This window comes from Numida meleagris, chromosome 9 (genome assembly GCF_002078875.1).
Source record: "Numida meleagris isolate 19003 breed g44 Domestic line chromosome 9, NumMel1.0, whole genome shotgun sequence".
In the NCBI taxonomy this organism is placed as follows: Eukaryota; Metazoa; Chordata; class Aves; order Galliformes; family Numididae; genus Numida; species Numida meleagris.
The window spans coordinates 6,050,025-6,072,313 of NC_034417.1; the positions used below are offsets into that span (position 1 = coordinate 6,050,025).

General features: G+C 39.7%; 1 protein-coding gene and 1 long non-coding RNA gene across 4 annotated transcripts in view; one reads left to right on the forward strand and one right to left on the reverse strand.

Moving 5' to 3' along the window:
- LOC110403962 overlaps positions 1-22,289 on the forward strand; it is an 83,511-nt gene that overhangs the window by 60,492 nt on the left and 730 nt on the right. The window lies entirely within an intron of this gene.
- Positions 5,417-22,289, reverse strand: part of LOC110403957 (neuronal acetylcholine receptor subunit alpha-7) — a 46,495-nt gene continuing 29,622 nt past the window's right edge. For both annotated transcript variants that reach the window (XM_021407767.1, XM_021407768.1), the window contains exons 5-10: positions 16,038-16,117; positions 14,696-14,863; positions 14,125-14,319; positions 12,653-12,739; positions 11,614-11,723; positions 5,417-9,374 (exon numbers count right to left, since the gene is read on the reverse strand). In XM_021407767.1, the coding sequence (XP_021263442.1) occupies positions 8,856-9,374; positions 11,614-11,723; positions 12,653-12,739; positions 14,125-14,319; positions 14,696-14,863; positions 16,038-16,117 (1,159 nt within the window). In that variant the 3' untranslated portion in view covers positions 5,417-8,855. The remainder of the gene's footprint in view (positions 9,375-11,613; positions 11,724-12,652; positions 12,740-14,124; positions 14,320-14,695; positions 14,864-16,037; positions 16,118-22,289) is intronic.

Sequence of the window (22,289 nt, forward strand, 5' to 3'; positions counted from 1 at the left end):
CTGAATTTGTACAGTGCAGGTTTTATATTGCTGTATGTAGATATGACATTTTCTGGTATATTAGGGAAAGTGCATGAGAAAATGAAAAGGCTTTTATTGTTATAGTTAATGGGTAAGAATCCCCTCTTTCAGAATTGAGGTTGGATGCTTTAGATCACTGCAGTGCAATTCATTATGAGCTGGATTCTACCAAGCGCACAGAACATCCATTAAATGATTGAAAATGAACAGCGAGCTTTTCTAGAAGACCGGAGGTTAGGGCTAAAAGCTGTGCTGGCCTTCAGAGTTTTCATTTGCACGCCATTCAGTCCACACGGATCACTGCAAAATTCCAGCAAGAAGGTCATTTTCCTTATCATTTATCAGCAGGCATATTAATAACTCAAAGCCCTGGCATATTACAACAACTGGAAAATGATGGGAAAGCTATGAATTCTAGTATATTTCTAGCAATAAAAACCATACTGATTTTAAGCTAATATATACCATATTTTAGACAGTTATCTGCATACAGATTTCAGAATATATATAAACATTTATTTACATCTTTCAGTGTCTTTTGTTTTAACTCGGTCTTCCTCAAGAGGCAGGTTTTGTATGTAAACATGGAAATGGGGAGGCCAGTGGAGATGTTCTCTGAATTAGATAAAAGGGACAAGAGTGCTTCAAGCTGAGACCAAATCTGGATGTGTGTATGTGCGTCATTGAATTAAGTGCTGTTCAAATAAAATGCCACAAATGAGGCCGTGTACATGCACTCTAAGGGCCCAGAGTGACATGTTGCCAGTTGCGGCTGATGTGTCCCCTGTCAGCCTGGCCCTGCTCTCCTTCGGCCACATCAGGCCTGAGCAGCATGCGCTGCTCGGAGGAACTGCCCTGCGGGCTGTGAGACCCGTGTGCTCTGGTACTGCTGATGCGTGCTGCACCTCTCATCAAGTGCACTTTCCCTCATTCTCTGTCAGTCCCTCAAATCCTCCTTTTACCTTTAAGAGCTTATTTTAAAAGAGAAGATATTTCGATAGCTTGTTCTATAGGAGTTTCTAGTCTCTTAACTGGAAGTTACTTTCAATTATAAATGACACATACACTGTGTAAAATTAATATTATAGCAGCTCTTTGCTAATTCTGTATAGGAAATTGAATGTTAACCTAGACTGCAGAGAAGAGATGCAGCTTTTTCAATTCAATACGTTACAAAATTGATTTAGTGAGGAAAGATCTATGAATGCTGTATGTATTGTTAACCTGGTTTCAGCTTAGAGCAGAGTAAGGCCATTTCTGATAGTCAAGAAGGACAAAAAGAAGGATGTTCATACTGTCCTTTGCTGAAGCTGACTGAACTCTAATCTGAACTATAGCTTTGCTGCAGCCAGTGTGACTTCGTGAAACCACTTCTAATAGGCTATTAGTGAACAGGCAGGAGAGCATTACTTTTAAAAGTTATGAAGGATTCTTCAGTCTATGTCAAAGACTTGCTTAGGGAAGAAAAACAAAAAGAGAGATAAAGGAAAACTTGTTTTCAAAAACTCAAATTGTAAATGACAGCTGGATAGGTTAAAAACTGTGCTCATTTGGTGATCAACTCAGGTGGTCATGGTCATACTCAAAGTCCAAAAATAAGTGGATAACTGCAGGACATCTATCCTGGTCCTGTTTGATGTCTTTATCAGCAGTCTAGAAGGAGGTGATGGAGGGCTCTTTCCCCAAGTTTGTAATGATTCCCAGCTCAGGACATCTCCGATAGTAGGGCTGCCATAGAGACCTACATAGCCTGGAGGAACGGGCCAACAACAGCTTGCTGATATTCAGTGAGGAAAAATGCAGAGTCCTGCACCTGGGAAGAAAGAATACCCTGTGCTGACACAGGTTGGGCCTGAGAGATAGCTCTGTGAAAAAGAGCCTTAGTAGCCAGCAGGCTGCATGAGCCAGCCCAGTGCCCTGGCAGCAAAGACATTCAACAGTATGCTGAGTTGTAACAGATGGCCCCGAGACTGAAGGAAGCGCTCTCAACTCAGCACTCATTAGGCAGTGTCTGGAATACTGTGCCTAGTTTCAGGCCCCTCCAGAACAAGAGAGATGCTGGTAACCTATAGTGAGTTTAACAGAGGGTCACAGAGATGGTTCAGGGCTGGAGGTCAGGCCCCATAAGGAGAAGCTGGAGGACAAGGCCTTGCTCAGCCAGAGCAAGGAGCCTTTGGAGGGACCTGACAGGATGCTTCTGTGAAAAGCCTGCTCTGTCTTCCTGATGGCCTCCTCATGGGGACCAGGGGCATCCTGATATGTCCCTTAGGGCTGCAGAAAAGGCACTGATCTGCATTTCTCAACAGGGCCAGCAGCAAAGCTTTCCCTGTCTTTTCAGAAAACACTTCATGTGGATAACACTTGTATTATTATCACCTGCTCTGTATGGATTTGTTTCTATTGCAAAAGAATTATTGCTGTATTATGAGAGCAGTCTTACCAATCTGGTTGAAAAGGGTGATACTTACAAGCATATTTGTGAGTGCCTTCAGAATAAAGGTATTTAAAGCTTCAGGCATTTTGAAAACACATTAAAACAGTGAACCAGAGTGTAGCATCCTAATGTGCCTAATGTATCTGTGGGAATGATAGGATGGTCTGCAACAGCAGAATTAGGTTGAGGGAGTCCAGAAAGAAGCAGGAACACCTAAAATGCTCTTTAGTCTCCCTTATCTCTTCAAATACTGAGAGAATGTACCCTTTTCCCCAGCAGAGAAGGCAAGATAAAAAAAAACAAACCCTCAGTTGTCTTAGCCAAATCATTATTGTGCTGAGCTACAGGCTGCAGCCCATCTCTTTCAAGTACATTGTTATCTAGCCTAAAGAAAAAAAAAAATCTCTCAAGCTGGATTAAGCACTTACCAGTGCTTAAAATAGTATCTTCTCATTATACCTACACTAGAATAGCCGGGAGAACCAGGAAAACACTTGTTCCCTTTACATCCTTTGCAGTGGAGCTGGCTAGGAGGCTTAACCCTGCAAGAATATTGCTGCCATCTCTGAAGGCCCTCTCCACTGCCACAGGTATATGCGCACTGCAGCGTTGGTGTGAATATTCAGTAGGAGCGTATTCCCTCCCGTGCACGTGTTGGCATAATGACATCAAATTTTGTGACTACAGCCTCTCTTAAGTCAAAGGGTTAAGGTTGTATTTCCTTTCAGAACAGTGGTCTTGTAATGCTTTTTTTTCTGACCAGCATAGTCTGCTAACTAGATTTCTTTTGGTCAGAAATTGGAGATAAGAAGGATGGTGCAACGAACATGTCACGTCAGCAAAAGCAATCCTAAACTGGAATTCCTGTGTGGTAGCAAACTTGTGGAAATGCTTCACAGCTGTATGTAAGCCATGTGTACAGTGAAGTAAGATAATACTGCTTAAGGAATGCTGTGGATATATCTTGTTCTGGGATCAGATCCCAGATTTTTGGCTTCTAAACTTAAAGCCAATCTAATATAAATATTTAATAGTTCATTCTTAATTCATCTGCATGCCTGCCATGAACCACAGTAATACGTAAATGATAACTGTGAGATTCGTTGGACTGCTCACGGTCCTGATCCCAGACTGCTGGACTCAGTAGAAAGATTCCTCTGCCTTTGACTGGCACTGGATTATATCCTGAAGAGATTAGATAGAATGAAAACATCTGCAGATATTGTTCTCATATACACACACCCCAAAGTAGCAACAGATCATGTCATGGTTCCAATTTAATTTTTTAAAGGAAAAAAAATACAAAGTAGTTTAAATTATCTGTGTATTTTAAACTACTATTGCTTTGTGGCACAATTACAGCTATGAGTGACTGCAGTTCTGAAAACCCAGTGATATCTTCACAGCAAGGAAGCAGATAAAGCACTGATACTAAGTTTTGGCCTTGAACACTGTCATGCTCTGTTAATAAATTGCAATTCTGAATATTGCCATGGGAGTGAATGGGGAGGAAGAGGTCAGTAGAGAATGAGATCATGTGAGAAGTTGATGTATATTGCCTACGTCATTATCTGCAAGTTGTCTAATAGCAGAAATAAACATTATGTTAAGCTTTTCCTCTAAGCAGCAAATGCAATGTAAGACACAGCAACAACGAAAGGCTTTCATTTATGACTATAGTCTTGGTAAACTCTCATTTGATTTTCAGGTTAGATTTGCTTTAATTCTGTGTGCAGATTCTGTTGACAGCCTTTTGGGATATACTGATTTTAAAATATAACGAGGTTAGGCTAAGATATCAGTTCTGATGAAGAGAAAATATATTCTGATTGTTGTTGCAGGATTAAAATGGCCTGGCTGGTACTGGTACTCCCTGCAGCCACAAGACCCAATGCTCTCATGGACGTTGCCACTCACAGAGCAATGAACTGGAGCTGCTCGTGTGTCAGCTGCTAAACCACTGCAGCTTTCAGTCTGCATAAGAACCAACCAGATGTCTGAGAGTGGTAGCAGACAACCTCCAAGTGCTTTAGAGATGGAGTATGTGTGATGATAGGCTTATACAGAGTGCCAGATGCTGCCTATAGGATGCATGGTACTCAACCTGTGCAACCATGCTGTAATATTAAGTCTGAGGCAGTGTATCCATTGTGCTGGTCAGTGCTTCAGGAGAGAGGTCCTACACGTTGGCTTGGCTAAGTGAGCAGCCCTCAGTGTGAGCCTCACGTATGTACCTGACTGTGTGACCAGTGGCAGCTCCTCGCCAAAACCAGACTGCCTTCATAATGACTGCGGGCTGTATGACTGCGTGTGGTGATCTCAACCAAACTAGTCTTCATCAGTGATTCTTTACAAGCGTGGGAGAAATGAGAGAATGACGTCTTGGGTTACTTGTATTTCAGCAACCCTTGCTTCTCACTACTGGAATGTGCTCAGCAGGATGCTGTAAAGATAGAAAGCTTTTTGTCAGGAAGCTCTCAGCCTGTGGGCAATACAACTCACACCTTTGTCTATAGAAACCTACACTGCCAGGTTTTTCTCTCAGCTGGGGGGGCACTTTACTGACTGGGTATTTTTTTTCACCAGTAGCCAATAAATGAACCTTGTAGCATAATAAATCAGCAGTTTATTTAGCTGGGATTGATTTGCTTTTTCCTTCGCTATTATTTTTTCTGTGCGAAGCTTTGAGGAGAATTAATTGAGGCCAGTCCAAAGCATATTTAGCATTTCATTCCTATTCAGTTAACTTTGACAGCCCATGTATGACTAAGATAGTATGTATTTGGTGTGGGACTGGTTTCCTAGGAGGACATGGGAGGATATGATGTGTTTTTAATTATCAAAGAGCTTTCTCATCACAGAATGCTATTTTCAAAGATGTTTTTCTTTCTTTTATGGTTATTCATGGTCTTTACTGCTTGAGTTTGTTTCTGTCTTAGAAAAATGAGAAAGAATCAAAAGTCTCTTGATCTAAATCTTTTATTTGTACTGGACTGAAAAAGTATTGAATTGCTTATATGACAGTCAGTACCTGACAGATGTAATATCACTTTCTAATGCCCTCTACTTACTATTTCTTAATGTAAAAGACTATAACAAAAGGGAAAACAAACAAAACCCATGACTTTGGTTTACCTTCTATTCTTGGTAAAGAAAATGAAAAGTAGAATTGTCACAGGTGAACTGAGAGTACATCCTGCAGCTACAGAGATTGTAAAGAGAATTTAAAGAAACCTTTAAAAAGAGTCTCACATAGTAATATCAATTCTTATATAAAATAATTTATGAATTTAAATACTGTTTAAATAATTTATCTGTATTTAAAACTAACGTTTTAAAATTTTGTTTGGAACCTTTTTGGCATTAATGCTTAAATAGTTGTTTTTAAATATTAAAAAGTTTTTTAAATATTCAATACAATTCAATATAAAAACAGAAAAAGTAATATACATTGTTCACATAGTATTGTACATGACAGCTGACCTCTGGAGTGAGCTTTTCAATTTGTCAGATGAGTCATAGCTTAGTTGTGGTGAACCACTTGCTTATCCTACTTTCTGGACTCTTAAGATCATAACAGATCCTTATATATGTCTATAATATTATATACACGTACTGTATACAGTATTTATTCCCATCTGTATGTCTGGAACTATAAATATTTTCCCAGCATTTAGATCAAAATATTGTTTAGTGCACAGATAAATATTTGACACACACAATTTGACAAGAAACATACCAATTTTGCTCAGCTCAGTCATTTGAAAATTTAACTCCTAGGTGCAAAATAACAGAGACTGTCACTGTTGTATTTGAAGTTTATAACTATGTTCTTAGCGAATGTTTATGGGTTGTGTTGACAGTGGGGAAAATTAGAATTCGCTTTTCTCCTTGGTGCATCTTCATTACTCCTTCCAGTGTTAAAGGCAGTAGTGTAGGCATGATGCTGGTATTTGCTGACAGTACAATTCCAGAAATACAAACTTAGGCAGGAATTACACTAAAGGTCAGTCCCCAGTCTCCAATTTTTAAGTGCAAATGCATCTGCGTTTGATAAACAAGCTTACTGTCAATTCGGAAATCACTTTCTCCCTCCTCTCTTAAAGAGCTCCTGTACTTAGCAAGATCACTTCTACAGAAAACGTAAATGGATTCTGGTGGAAAGAGGGTTATTCTCCTGCCTCCCGTGTAACATGTGTCAAATGGTACATGATTGCAATAGTTGCATCCCATCACATGAGTCCCCACGCATCTTTTCTTTTTGAAACATTCTTATCTAAGACCCCAGAGCTTTAAACAAGACTAAATGGAACATTCTACATAGCTATTTCGGGTTACTTACAGAAGGAAAAATACTGATGCTAACCAACATTCGTATCAGGAAGCTTGTTCTAGAAATGTCACTCAGAAGAGCAGCATGTGTCACACTCATTCACAAATGAACAAAACTCATATTTCAGTCTGGACTCACATTTTCCTATTTAAATGCAATCTACAAACTAGAAATTACTTGCAGGAATTATTGTGTGGCTAATTCTTAGTAATTGTTCCTGAAAAAAGTGAATTATTCACACAAGAATTTCAGACAAGGTTTCAAGACAGAATTCCAAGACGGACTCAGATACTTTACTCAGGTCTTTGCAGTATGGGATTCTGAATGAACTTTCATGAAGACAGAATTCACGAACCATGAGAAATACCCTGCTTCTTTCCACTTCTCCTCCCCCCTTTCCCTTCTCCTGCCCTTTTATCTGGCATGGAGGGGCTTGAGCAAGGGGTTATCTCTGGTGATGGACTGCAGTGACTCTGGGCTTGCTTGGCATGCAGTTTGATTTTCTTGCTGTCAGGGGAGCTGCCCCTGGAAAACAAAGTGACACTGAGGGAGAGCAAGCATTTCAGTCACTATTTTAATACATCTTGGGAGATGCCTCAAGTTTATCTCATGGTAAAAACATGGTACTACAACAGGCCTCCATTTGTGTGTCAGTCGACCTCAGCCAAAAATTCAGGGTTCTGCAGGACAAAGCAAGCAGTCAATGCTGAAGTAATCTTCTCCCATGTCTTTTACCACTTATAGCATGGTCAGGGATATTGCTATACTAGCAGGAGACTGGTTCTTAGCTATTTTATACACACAGTTTCAGACCTTGGTATTCTCAGCTCAGCACTATTCATTAAAAATAATTGTATTTAAGTCTTAATCTTTCCTGGGACATATATATGGTTTGTATATAGTATTTATAATTCATTAGTGCTCTTCGAATGATAAACCAAGCAGAAAGGATGCAGTTTTCTTGTTAGGACATGTTACAGTGACTCAACAGAAAGAGGTCTATAAAAGGCTAAGCAAACAGCAGATCAAACATTTCTTTTTGAAATGAAAAGCTGGATCTCATGGTTTAATGTTTTTTGCTTTAGATCTGTCATTATGTTCAAGTCTATACAAGAAAGTTAATGTTAACTGGATTTCAATGTAGAAAAAGTAAAGAGACAAGTGTATGTAATTTTTTTTTTTTTCAACAAATGGGGGTAAAACATATATATCATAAATACTTCATTTTCTTTATGTCATTGTAAAGGGTAAAAACCAACAAAGTCATTAGTTGAAAGAATGTTTTTCTGGAGAGAAGGGAGTTGTAATAAACACCGCAATTACTGTGAAGCCTTTTTAAGAATCCAGGCCATACTTCTAGGTCAAGTCCAGGAAGCGACAGAAGGACAAGATATGTGCTGTTTCATCTTGACTTGCATCTTTCTGGTGTCTCAGGCAAAATCAGAATCCTGTATACTCACATAAGCTCTATGTAAAATTTATTGAGGGATTTAAAGGTGTGACTGGTTGTGAGTGAGCTGAGAGCTCCATACTCACTAAGAACCAGCAACTGAAAAGCAAGGTGTTTTTACCCTTTTTTTTCTCTGCTGTTTGAGCTTCCATCATAGAGATTTAATCCTCTCCTAAACATAAGGGCTTCTTTTCTGACTTACTCAAACATTTAAGGTGGGCTAACTTCTATCTTTTAAAGCAAATTCTGGAAGAAACGACACTTCTGGCATTACCTACCTATTGATTTATGTACTAGCTAGTTTGAAATGCGTAAAAGATGCCAGAGCAATACCCTTTCATTCTGAAGGGACTTGCACTCGCTTTGCATCTCCCACGGCGAAGTGCTCAGATTTGCTGGGACGCAGCCCAGGGAGGGATCCCTGGCTCCCCTTCTGAAAAGGTGCTGCTCATCAGAAAGGAGCCTGGGGCCAGAGGTGTGCCGGGGGAGTAGGAAGGAGGGTAAAAGACAGAGGACAATGAGATACAGCATACTCATTAAAAACAAGCAAACAAACAATGAAATATGCTCTTATTTGCTACATATCATACTTCAGAGAATCAAATCGTAGATAGGAGTTAAGCAAAATCTTTAGAGACAGCCTCTACAAAATTTGGTGCTGACATTAAGATACCAATTGTACAAATGATGGTGAAGACTGAAAATGCCATCAAGCAGAGCCGATCTACTACAGAGGCTGCAAACTTCCATTCGTTGCAAATGGCTTCCTCTTCATCCTGGTCTCTGAACCTGTTTGCAATGTATCTGACCTCTTCCAGGATCTTAGCCAAATCTGGGTCGCCTTCAGAGGGGTGGCCGCTGTGCAGAAGATTTTCTTCCTCCGTTGGTGAACAGGTCATCCTCCCACAGATCACCCCTGAATCAGTGGTGGGTGTGCAGTGAACCCCATCCAGCCCTCGAAACCCAATATACAGCATATTCCCATTACTGCATTGCTGGCCACTCACAGCGTTCATCTCCACGCTTGACAGGCTACATCGACGCTGTTTATGTTGACAGGCGGGACGCACTTTATCTTCCCCTGGTCTCTTCATCCTCAGAAACCAAGCACACCAATTCAGAAGGATGACTCTTGTCTGGAAGAAAATTACTGAGAATAAGCACCTCTTGACACAGCTGCTGTCTTTGGTAGCTCTTTGTATTTCTATAGCCTTTGTGACTCTCAGCTCCACTGTCTCTGCCTAGTCTGAGCTGAAGTTTTAGAAAATGGTGCAGTGTTTTTCCAGGTGGTTAGTTTGCCACTCACTGAGGCTGCTTTCCTACTCCAGCAGTGCTGTGGGCTGCCTCAGGCTAACTATCGCAACAGGGATTGCCTCCCTACTGGGAGTCTCCACGGTGTTGATTTTTCCCTACGCTCAAGCAGCAATATGGCAGTCTTTACCATAAACAGCGAATAAATAAAAAAACACCAAATAAGCTATTTTTTGAGTAGTCTCTGTAGTTCTGCTTTAGACTGTAGTCAGCAAATTACAGTTCTTTCATTCATATTTGTGCTTTAATATTAAATCCATATGGCATTACTGCTTGGAGGGGGCTGCTAAAACAGATGCTATGCTGGTCTGGAATAGACTATTAACCTTTGCAGTGTTTTGGCCCTGTTCTCATATTACTTTCATGACAGTTGATTTTAGAAAACAAATCTGTATGTAACATGGAGAAAAAGTGGAAAGATTACTTTAATCTAAAAAAAAATTGTGCAAATTTAATTAGTGGGTATCATTTTATTGTTTTCCACGTTGCCTTAATCCAGCCACACAGAAACTGCAGACAAGCCAGAGACAGTTCCAATTCAGATGCAAGCTTCTATTATTTATTTCAATCAGATTTTAAGAGCTCATTCCAGTATTTCTTTTCCAGACCACTAATGAGATATTATTGTCTTAAATAATATACAAATCTTGCACTGTAATTAATATTAGATTTGGTCCATTTATTCTGACTGTGGATTACCACTTAGAGTAGATGTTATACCCAGGCTAACATTCCAATTAAATATAGATTTTTGTCTTGTTACTCTTTCTCTGCTATTGTGCTTCACCTAGAAAGATAGTATTTTATTAACTGACAGCCTGGTGCAAAACAGCAGTATCCAAATAAATGCCAGTGAACTTCAGCTTCTCAATACCAAAGTACCTCCAGTACTGTTTTCTGGCAATGTTTGACTCAGCACTACGGATTTGTATCTTCAGCCATCGCTCTTCATTCTTCATTCAAATTTATTTTAAAGTTGATGGACCAGAGAATACCTCATCACCTCTTATCTGCAGGGTACTGCTCTACACACTTTTTATTTTGTTAGTAGGGATAATAACTGATTGTTCTAGAGAGAGAAAAAAAAAAAAGAGGTCTTTTCATCTTTACTAAGGCTTCAGCCTGCCATGAGTTGTTGGGCAGAAAGGCTGGATGGTTAGCTGATATTCATCAATATTTAGTAACTCCAGCATGGAGACTGATGTTCTTTGTAAAAACAGCTGTTTATGGAGCAGTGTCCCAAAACAGAATCACAGAATCATTAAGGTAGGGAAAGATCTCTGAGATCACTAAGTCCAACCGCTGACCCATCACCACTATGCCTACTCATAGAAACATTAAGGTTGGAAAAGACCTCAAAGGTCATCAAATCCAACCCCAACCCAATGCCATCATGTCCACTAACCCGTGTCCCCAAAGCAAGAAGAGAAAGTCACGGAGTGAGCAATAATAATAGTAATAATAAAATAGTTATGAGGGTGCCCTGTGCATCTGGGTATTGCTCTTAGAAAAACACTTCAGTTTTTCTCTGTGCTTCACAAATGTTCTTACTAGAGATGTGAAGATCAGAATTTTCAGACCAACTTTCCCTTCAGCAGCCATCTTTAACAAGAGTGCTGTTGGCAACTGATAGTTCTGTAAGCACAATAGCTAATTTGCAGCAGCTGCACCTCTATGCTAGTCTGTACCGTGCATTTGTAATCTCCACCAGCACCCTGCTCTTTCCTTCTACCTGCTTCACTTCTGACATATGCAGCTTATTTGAAAATCATCTTCATTTATATATTTAGGTTCCAGCAAGATGCTGAGGTGCTTCTAGCTGACGTAAAGAAGATTTGGATTATAGACAAACAAGATGAATAACATTCATATTCTCTCACTCTCTCAGAAGAAAGGTATCTGGACACATCGTTTCTGGTGAAACTGCCTTTCAAAACAAAATGCAAGGATATATACATTGATTTTTATTTAACCATAAGTAGTAAAAAAGAGTCACTAGCTCCTGTCTCACATCTCTAATCTGGATATTTATGCAATGGATAGAGCGTTAAAATCAAACCTTACCCATTTAGGCATTTTCCCTCCATCTGGATCATGATGATGGTATTGTAGAACGATAACAGTGACAACAACAGAGAGGCCAACAATAATCATGGTGCTGGCAAAATACTGAGCTGCAAAATAAACAATTATAGCGATATACTTTGGCAGATGTTGTTTTATATCTACTATAAGCAGTGCTTATGTACACGTAAAAGTATCATGAAGTTGTTTTTCCAGTGTAGTGCGATATGTGTGACTTCAGGTACTGGTGAAAGATTTCTCAAAAGCAGAAAGCAGCCGTTGTTTGGAGAGGGTGGGCAACCTTCAGTAATTGTCTCAGTGGAACTGAGCACCTGCCTTTCCTAAGCAACCCTGAAAAAGCGGTCCTCTTTTTTTTTTTTTCATCGGTAGCTTAGAGATTGGTTATTTCTTTTTAAAAGTTTCTGCTTCTCCTTGAACAATTGCACAAGGAAGATTTCATTGTGCCCAGCTGCATATTCCTCATGTCTCACCAGTAGCATCTCAACTGCAGCTTATATGGGAAACTGACTCCCTTATACTCTCCAATAATGAGATGTCGCTTCTCTTTTTACTTTGCTCAGACCAGACAGCACAGAAGTTGTACAAAGCATCACATGCATGAGACACTCTTCAATTGGCAACACATGTTGTCTTGCACTGAGGAAACGCAGGCTGCTCGCAAGCCCTCATGGAGGGCTGGCAATCCCCTGCCACAGCCCTGCTGCCATTCTCAGTGTCCCATCTCCTCTCCCAGTCTCTGAGGCTCCCTGCAAGCTCTGGCTATGCTGCCTTTGCTGGTGATGGTGTTCCTTCCTGCAGTGCATCTCTTCCTCGCTCCCCACACAGAGGGGTCAGGCACCTTGTATCCCTAGGAAGTCACTGCTGTACGCTCATGCAGAGTCAGTCCTGAGCATTGTTTTCTATTTCATTTACAGCAGGCCACTGTACGTGTAGTTTGCTTTACTGCTGGCTTTCATGCAAAGTCACTGCTTCTCATTTGACAAAAAATAAAAGTGAATAAAAGCTGCAGTTAGCTTACCAATTAAGGGGACAGAATCAGATGTTGCTGGCATAATTTCAGCCACAAGTAACATGAAGACAGTGAGAGACAATAAAACTGTTATACCTGAAAAATAAACGTGAAGTATGAAAGCAGGTTAGTAGCTCGTAATTACAAGGCAGTAAGCAGCAGCAAGTGAACATGAGACAGTGCTCTCTGCCAGACAGCTGTATCCCCACTGCACCTCTGGGCCAGCAGCCGTGGTGCTCCTGTCCTGCCCTGGCAGCCACAGGGTCAGGGTGGCAGGGGGACCAAGCTGATCCCAGTGCTGGCCCAGGGCACTGCTGTGACTAGGAGAGTTTTAATATAGTTTCAGTTTTCTGAACTTGCACGGGCATATATATTTTTAGATCTTTGTAACTTCAGCTTTTATCACCATTTGCTAATTAGCTGAGGTGAATCAAAGTACTTCTTGTTCCTCATTTGCTTTAGAAACGTGATGTGATTTGTGGTATTTGAGCTTATGAGACTTGATTAATTGGCATGGAATCTACAGGCAGTGTACTACATAAGATTCCTGAAAAATAAATTTGCTTTGTTGTATTGGACAGACTTGGATGTTTTTCAGTACGGGTGGCTGGGTTCTGCATGTGGCTGTGTGCAAGCTGTGACAGCTGATTTTTCACAAGTCTCCATCTCTCGGAACAGGGCCCTGTTCTTTTCTCAGGAGTAATCTAAAACAACAGGGAACCATTGTCAGATGGAAAAGGATTTAGGAACAAAGAATTCATCTTAAAAAAAGGGGAGGGAGTTTTTGGCTAGGGAAGCCACTACTCATTTTAACTGTTTTCTGGAGAAGTGTCAATTCTGCTCCACCACTTAACAGCTGCATTCATTTAGTAGAAGCCAGTGTATTTTCAGTGTTGAATAAGGCAAAATGTTTCATTGCATATCTAACCACCATCTTAAGGATCGAGTATCTAAACTCATCAGACTTCTTTCACAAGCCAGTAATTTAGTTTAAAATTGCTATTAAAAATAGAATGTAGCAGTTAAATGGAATCAGTCTTTCTGAGCAGGCAAAAAGTAATCCTAGGCTCTTAACATGACTTGCTATTAAAAGGAACCATTAAGGAGAATGCCGTGTTAAAGTGCTCAAATGCAGATTTGTAAGCTTAAGCTTTAATCAGTGAATATGGATTTTTTCCTTCGGCAATTAAGCATCAAAAAATGAAACCTTTCTTCTGAAGGATGATAGTTAAGAAGCATCGTGCTTCTGGTTGGTTGGCGAGAATTTCTACCTGTCTCAGCTCCCCTGTCCCCTACAGCTTGCAGCAAAGGCTAAACAGTGACACCTGATCTTCAGGATCACACACAGTAAAAATAGTTTATGAACCAGAATAGGGCAAATAAACTATTCCTCCTTGTTTATTAAGGTTGTTCAAAACAAAATTTTAAAAGGACAACTTTCTTCATTTGGTAATATTTACAATATCCTATTAAAGGTTTACCTAGTGAGATCTTTTCTCCTGAGTCTGCTGGAAGCAGAAAGACTAATAAGGCAAGTGCTGATATCAGTACACAAGGAATAAGAAGGTTGAGTCCATAATAGAGAGTCCTGCGTCTCATAGTTACTGTGAATGTTATATCTGGGTAAGGTTCTTTACAACACTCATAAAAGCTCTCAGTTCTCTTCCCAGGAACTCCTGTGTAAGAGGGAAAAGGAAGAACACGCAACATTAATGTCAATAAGCTCTGTATTTCATAGTGATTATTTTAGAAATAGATAAATACAGCTTTCTAAGTCTTGCTATAGGTGAAGCTGCTTCTTCAAATTTAATTCCCAATTAAGTCATTTTTATCAGGTAATAATGGAAAATTAGATAAAAAACATACTGAATTCAAGCTCATTTTTTAATGTTGATTCTCATCTTATGTCCTCACACCTTTAAACAACATCAGCGTGGTCATCTATTAATTTAATTTCTGTCTCCATTTCCCAATTTTTACTCTACCCATTTCAGCAGTGAAGTGCTGACAAGGCTGCAAGTTCAGAGTGTAAACAAGAAATGAAGAGCTTACCTACTAAATCCCACTCTCCATTTGAAATATAGCCAGATATATCTGCTTCTTGCATTTGTAAGTCTAAGGACCAGCCTCCGTATGTCCAAGACCCAAACTTCAGGTTACACTTCTGAACATCAAATGGAAACCAACGCACGTCTATGTAGCATGAGCTTTTAAATATGCCTAGATTGGATTTTAAACAAGAACACTAAATTGAAATGCTTGTTCCACATAGTTTCATGTCTCTTGTAACCTGATCTTGTTCTACATTGCATCTTTTGGCATTTACTTGTAAAGCATATTTAATCTCAGCTGTGTCTCAAGATGTGAAAAGCAAAAGTCAGTTACAGAAAAGAGAAAGAACTGCACTATTAATGTATTGATGTTCTAAACTATTTTTGAACATAGGCACATAGTGCGAAAAGATTCAGAGAAGAGCTCCAGTTTCTAGATACTGTGTATCAGAAAGAAACGAGGCAGAGTATGCAAACTGTTTCTCCTATTTCTGTTACTGGACAAAATAAGAAATCTTGAAAGATTATTTGCTATCTTATTAGATTTACATGATCTTGATTTATTCAGGAAGGCTAGCTTCTTATTTTCCACTTGTTGAATCAGGCTCTGTCATTTAGCTGTTTTGAGAATGGAACTGAAAAATCCCCACCCAATGGAACTTCCTATATGAGAATAGGTGAACCCAGATGTCCTCTGGCAATCTCAGATTTAATTAGCCTGGAAAGCACTTGGCTATATTGCCATAGTATCTAAAACTCTGATTCTGGGAAGAGTTAATTCTGAGAACTGTGGTAACTGAGTTGGGGAACAGGAACAGTACTCCACTGCAACACACCCAGAGACTCAGTGATACAGCTCTGGTATCAAAGGACCAAACTCAGACTATGTTCCTTCCAGATTCAGAGCTGTCTTGACGAAGTATTCAGTGAGTCATTTCAAACAGATGACCCATACCACGTTTCTAAGCATCTCATTACAAAGTTAACGTGCTAATAGAAGAAACAGCTAAGTTAATGAAATACATTTTTATTGAGACATTACCTTTGATTCAATAAACAACAGCTTTTTACATTAAGCGCTTTTGTTTTTTATCTTCTTTTATACTTCCACACTTCTGTAATAGGGCATTGTGATGGAATAATTTAAATGACTGCAATAAGAAATCTTCTATGGTAGTTTTCATACAAAAGCATTAACCACATTCAGGATGCATCTAGCTTTAAATCTAGCAGATGATGGTTAGCTAGATAAATAAAATACTGATGAATTTCTGTCAAATTTGAAACCACACCATATATACGTAGTCTGAGTTATCAATATTTATGACATGGAAACAGCCTACCTGGTGGCAGATATTGGCAATGCCCTGAAGAATTGACTAAAACATTAGTGTGAAATGTAGCATCAAATCTTTCATCAGCACTAGAACAGAGAAGAAACAAAACGGGTTATATGCTCTTCAGCTCAAAATATCTGAAAAGATATTTCTTCTTCATAAAAGGATTCTTTCTCCCCAAAATAAAACTTGTCAGCTCTACTCCTGGCACCAGCTTTCTGTGGCCGCAGGGTAAGTGCCCTAATACTATTGGATTTGTTCCTGATTAACAACTTAAGCGGAGGTGAATCACCTCATTCCCTCTGCTCATTTACCCTGTGGGATTCGCTACAGTGCCATGGCTCTATTGATTTCCATTTGGATAGTAAGCACTTTTTAAAAATGTCTCAAGCAATTATACAGGGAAATCTGTTCTCTTGCAGTCTGCATTTAACAGCAGCTCCTTCTTGGGCTTTCATCTGTGCGAGAGAGAAGCAAGACGAGACATCCGCCTCGCAGGGATGGTGGGAGCAGGAGGGCACCAAGCCCGCAGCTCCGTGCACAGGGACGTCCAGGTCTGGCTCTCTGCTGCAGCCAGTGCCCCTGCTGAGCCAAAAGCCTGTGCTGGCTCAGTGTGTGACAATGGCAGGAGTCAGGTCCCTGCCTAGCAGTGGCTGCTATCTCATCACTTCTTAATCACCTTGTAAAACATTTTCAGAAAAATACAGTGAGAATCTGAGATGGGGAGAAGGTAAAACGTTCATGACTGTAGCAAAAAATAAGTATACTAAGGGGAATATTTTTCCAGTAGCATAGCCCCTATTGAAATATTCTAAAAAAGAAATAATAATAATATTTGACCTACTCTGACACAAAATTGTTATCTTAAAAGGCGTAGTTTTTATCATAGCCATTATCTTAGTCTTTGTCACTTCACATTTCCCCTTCTGTATTTCAAAGAAATTATAGGTATAAAATATCTGGACTGATCTGTGAAATACGCAGACAAGAAAAAAATATATCCAAATAATTACTTGCCTATCTGGAGTTGCACTTTTTCCAGTGGCGAGTAGAAGGCTCACAGTATTGAAAGTCATCTGTTAGTGTCTTTGCAACTGTTTAATTTGAACTTTGAAGATGAGACGGAGAGTTTAAATATGAATACGTAGTGTGAATGGATTCCAGGGAAAAAGGCAAATCAGTTCTAAGCCAATGGAAGTAATGCAGGGCACTCTCCTTCAGCTTCACAGCTCATGGCTGGATTCTCTAATGCTTAACAGGCTGAGCTCGTGTTGCAGCTTCTCTTCTGGCTGGAGCACTAAATGTTCTCCCTCCTCAACTTGGCTGCCCATTTTCCTGACATTTGTAAGGAACTGGTACTGCTAAGATGTCTCCTTACTGCACTGCCAAATTTTGCAGGAATGGTTTCAAGTGATGTTGGAAGAAGGGTCAGCAAGAAGGATCATACGCAAACACATCCATTCACAGGTGTGCATGCATGCGTAAGACTCCAGTTGCGTAAGTCTTGTTTCCTTAGGAAATCAGACTTCTGCAACAGGTTTCTATATTGGATGTAGACAAGTATTTGCAGTGATTTGAATTTAATAAGGGCTACATTATGAAAATCAAGCCACATACTCAAATTTAGGATGCGAAAATATCCATGCTGAACAAATTGCTTACAAAGTGGAAAGCAATAACTAGAAATAAAATTCTTAACTTCCTAGGCTAGATTCTGATCTCTTCCCTTTGAGCAGAGGTCTGAGAAGCCCAGAAGCTGCTTCAAGGACCTTGCTGTTTGTTGTTCCTGGTCATTTGTAATGTGACATTTTAAAAATGACAGAAAAGTCATTTTTAAGGACTTAAAAGGAACCTAGGTTTCATTGCCATGTGGTTTTGGTTTTAATAAGAAATATTCTTAAAAGAACATCAAGAGATACGTAGACTTGGTATCTAAGTATCCTGAAAATATTGTTTTTTCAGGAAAAGGAGCATATGGTTTTCTACACTGAGCTTCTAATCATTTTCTGAAATGCAGTGCTTCAATTGGGATTATACTAAGAAGGAAAGCCTTTGCTCGATGAGATTTTGTACTCGAATATAATGATAGAAAATAATCTCTGCTACATTTCTTTTCCAAGTTTAACCACTTGAAAAAAGTTATAGACTGCAAGACATTGAGATGACACAGCTACGCTTAGCAGGTATAATTCCACTGGGACTTATCTGGAGAATCTCAAGTTTATATAAGAGGAAAAATGAAACTGAGATATAGCTACTAGAATTTTCATTATTCCACGAACTCATGAGCACTGTGTGGCCATTTGAAAAATAATACCACCAGAAACAAGCACTTCTAATAAATGTAGTAAAACTATCAAAGTGGCAGAGAGCCAGATACAACAGTAACGCAGCCAGTCTTGCAATAATTTCTATAAAGCCAAGATTCTCTTCCCTCAGAAAAACCACAGATGAACTGGGCCCGGTCTCTTTACAATAGACTGGTAATGAAAGGCAATATAGCTGCCAGTTTTCCAGGTATTAAGTTATCCTTCTCGTTGTATAATGTGCTTCAGCTACAGTTAGCATGGATGTATGAATATTATAAAGTATAGTTGAAAATTGCTAAAATCACATTTTAATTTTGGATACGCATACTTAAATGTTGAAGCATAAATTGTCAGATGCACTGAAAGCCTCTCAGATAGGTGGTATGTGTGATGCCTTCCTTTGGAAACTTCTAGACTGCTGTTGTAGAGTGCCAACTGTATGGCACCCCCAGTGTGCTACTGAGCAGTACGAAAAGCACTGATCTGTGGGACTTTCCGAAGAATGCTGTCATTTATGAAATCAAGGTAGATAGGAAAAGATACCCAAGAGAAGAAATTTGCAATGAAAAATATATTAAGCAAGATCAGTGTTGCAAATATACCTGCTCGGGTCACGGCCATTTATGTGTGCCGTTTATGTACAGAGCATTTTTCAGCTGGTGTGTGGACAACTGAAGCACTAATTGCAGTGCTTGAACCAGAAACAAGAAGTGATTCTGACAGGTGCTTACAGTATGGGGAACTCGAGTAGAGTTCCCCTCAAATCACTTAGTGGTAATTGTACCTTTGGGAGAGACACAGAAGCATGCTGTAAGCAAAGCAGTCATGTAGGCCCTGGGGAGAAGAATGCTGTCAAACGCTGTCATTGTGTGCTGTTATCACAGCACTACAATTCACAACAGCTGTGACAGTGACATTAATCACAAAGGTGATCAGTAAGTGGCAAAGGGACAGCACAGCTGCAGCTGACACACTGAGTCCTGCTGCTGTATGGCTGTTGCTGCAACAAAAGGCAGCTCCTGCCTTTCACAGGGGGAATCGGGGTGATGCTCAGCACACGGCTGTCTTCTGGGCATATGGCAGAGACACGGAGGAAAAAAGCCATCAGGAAGACAAAAGGTTCTTGTCACCTGCATGGGCAAACACATAACCAAGTACCTGGTCTTCCACAAAAGAACCAGTGCAGCATGTACAAAGCAGATGCTTTCTAGTACCTGGAGAATTGCACACGGATATATCATAACAGCAGGAAAGGACAACTTGTTAAAGAGCAGGCATCTCAGGTGCTTTAACAGGACAGTTCTGATGGTGACGGAGACTCCCCGGCAGTCCCTGTATGAGCTACACTTCTGAAGAGAGACGCCTGAAGTAAGAGCTGGCTCACTGACCTGCAAGCTGCTTGCCCTGACTTCACACTGGCCTCTGATCTATGTGGTTACGTCTACGCTGGAGACAGCAGAAGACCTTCACCTACAAAGAAATTATCGCTATAAGGGTTGCTTGAACATTCAGATAGGGGACTGCACTGCTGTATGTGAGTGGCGTACTCTGACCAAAGCCTCTGAGAGAGGCAGAAATGGTCTTTCTTGAGAAAACAGACAGCAAGAAATTGGGGTGTCAGGAAGCGCAGTTTTTGAAATGTAATGTATGCGTAGCCAGGTCTTGTTTAATTTGGGCCTGTTGGAGATAAAGAACTTAGTACTTCTCCTCAGGGCTTCCTCCTGTAATTGCTTAATATGGAATAATTAAAACCAAGAAGCAAGCAAACAAGCAAAAATACAACCAACCAAAATAACCTGTATGTTATTGGTGAGCAATGGTAAGTCCTTGTCTCGTGCTCATTTTTTCCAACACTGGAGCTGGGCAGTAGATGTTCCTGCTGCACACATTGAAGACCATTTGCTCTTTAAAATTCAGATTGCCCTGGAAAGTATAGGCACACCCACAGATCTTGCAGCACAGTGTGAAGAGTTACACTGCAAGCAAACAATTCATTGCCTAATTGTGGGGGACATAAGGAAAATTGATTCAGATTCTTTACTGATTCATCTTATAGGAAAAACTGACAATGCTTTTGCTAATCTTCCTTTGTACTCAATAGAGCATATGTCTAAAGAAAAATACTGTTTGAAGGTAATTAAGATACTGAGTTGCTGCAGATATGGAGTTTTGAATAATTGAAAGTATTATTCTTACTCTGCTTCTTTTGGTAAATATAGGTTCAGAACTCTGGGAATGACTTTTGTGTCTGGTTACTGTTCAGCAGTGAGGTAGGCAAAAGAAAGAATAAGAAAAAGGTATAGAAGAGATGGCAGCTTATCAATGTGGATATTCTGACCTTCATATTGTCATAAAATACTATGAAGTAGTTCATCAGTGAGTGGTGCAATTCTTTACAAGTCCCTTGTGTAGCTGAAAACATGATACTGCTTATACACGTACACTGATATTAAGATGTTCACATACTTCTTTACCTCCCTCAAAAAAAAAAAGCTCAGTATGATAGAATTTTTTGTTTATTTCCTGACCACAGTTGCACAGATACTAAATGCATACAACTGAGGGAAGAATTTGGTCACCTGAACTCTGTAGAAAGATGGAAAAAACCCTTTTCATACAGAAAATCCAGCAGCTCCTTTGCTTTCATAGCAGAAAACTACAAGGCAGGGGATGTCACAAACATGTGATACATTGGAAAAATTAGTATGAATGGTTCTTAACTAAAACAGTCTGCTAATTTCAAGTACCAACAAGCTCTTTAACATAGAGATTTCCTAACTGAATGCTACCTTTTCCATTTCCATTTCTGCTTTTCAAAAATCAGGCTTCATAAAAGATTCTGCCAAAAGCACTTGGTTGAGCTTTGAATAAAGCTGTCAGCTAGGTACTTCCTGCCTCAGCTGGTGCCATCGGTACCATTCTGTGTCTTCTGTCCTATTTCCTCTGTATTACCAAATCCCAGCTATGCAAAGAGAAACAACAGCACAATGCTTCATGCACATCAGTTGGAGGCTAGGCACGCTCTCAAATTTACTGTTTCTGCCCCTTAACAAGACTGTACATACGGTGCCCTGAGGCAAACACTCCAGTGTCAGAAGGCTAACATCCTTCATTGTCACTGTACGTTGCTGGGTTTTGCAATAGGTTGGGCTTTGAATGGGAAATAGCAATAGAAATCCTTCTCAAACAATGTTTCTTTTAGTTAATTCTTCTCAAAATAGACTTTAGTTTCTTTTCAGTAGTCTGCATTGGTGTTCTGAATCCTGCCTGTCTGATTCTTTGGGTTTCATTCGTAGTATAGAACTCAGGTGATGCCACTTTCCCACTGGTCTTGGCCTCCTCTCCATCAATATACAAGTCCTTAACTATGAAACGCACCAATGTGTCCCATGGGGCAATACTCACTAAACAACTGCTAATACAATTCCAGACTGCAGGCCATAAAGTATGCTTAAGTTCTGTACTTCCATTAGGGCTAGTAATGTTTCTACTTAATAAGCAGTGTTACTTTTATTTTTTATGTGGTGGTGTTTTAGATGATGTTGTGTTTATAGTGAATTTGCTCACAGATAACATTCTTTGAATTTCTATATAGACTATCATCCAATTTCAACTGTGATTTACTACCATAACTTGTTAAAGCAGTATGATTCCACTGCTAAGGCTTATTGTTCATGCTTGAAGAAATAAGTCACTCATTTTTTATACGCAGTCTTTCAGAAGGCTTCAGGGCTCCAGTGTACATGCCATTCCTGATCAGGGCAGCAGGCAATAAGTATTTGTTCTGTTTTCTTGTTTAACACCCCATTTTCTCTATGTCTTAAGCATCTGAGTTTGTTTGTATTTACTCGCTTTTATGTACACTGCCAAAGAAAACACTTTATTATAGAATTTTATGTTTTTTTCTAAGAAGTAGTAATATGCAACCTTTTTAAACCAAATACATTCC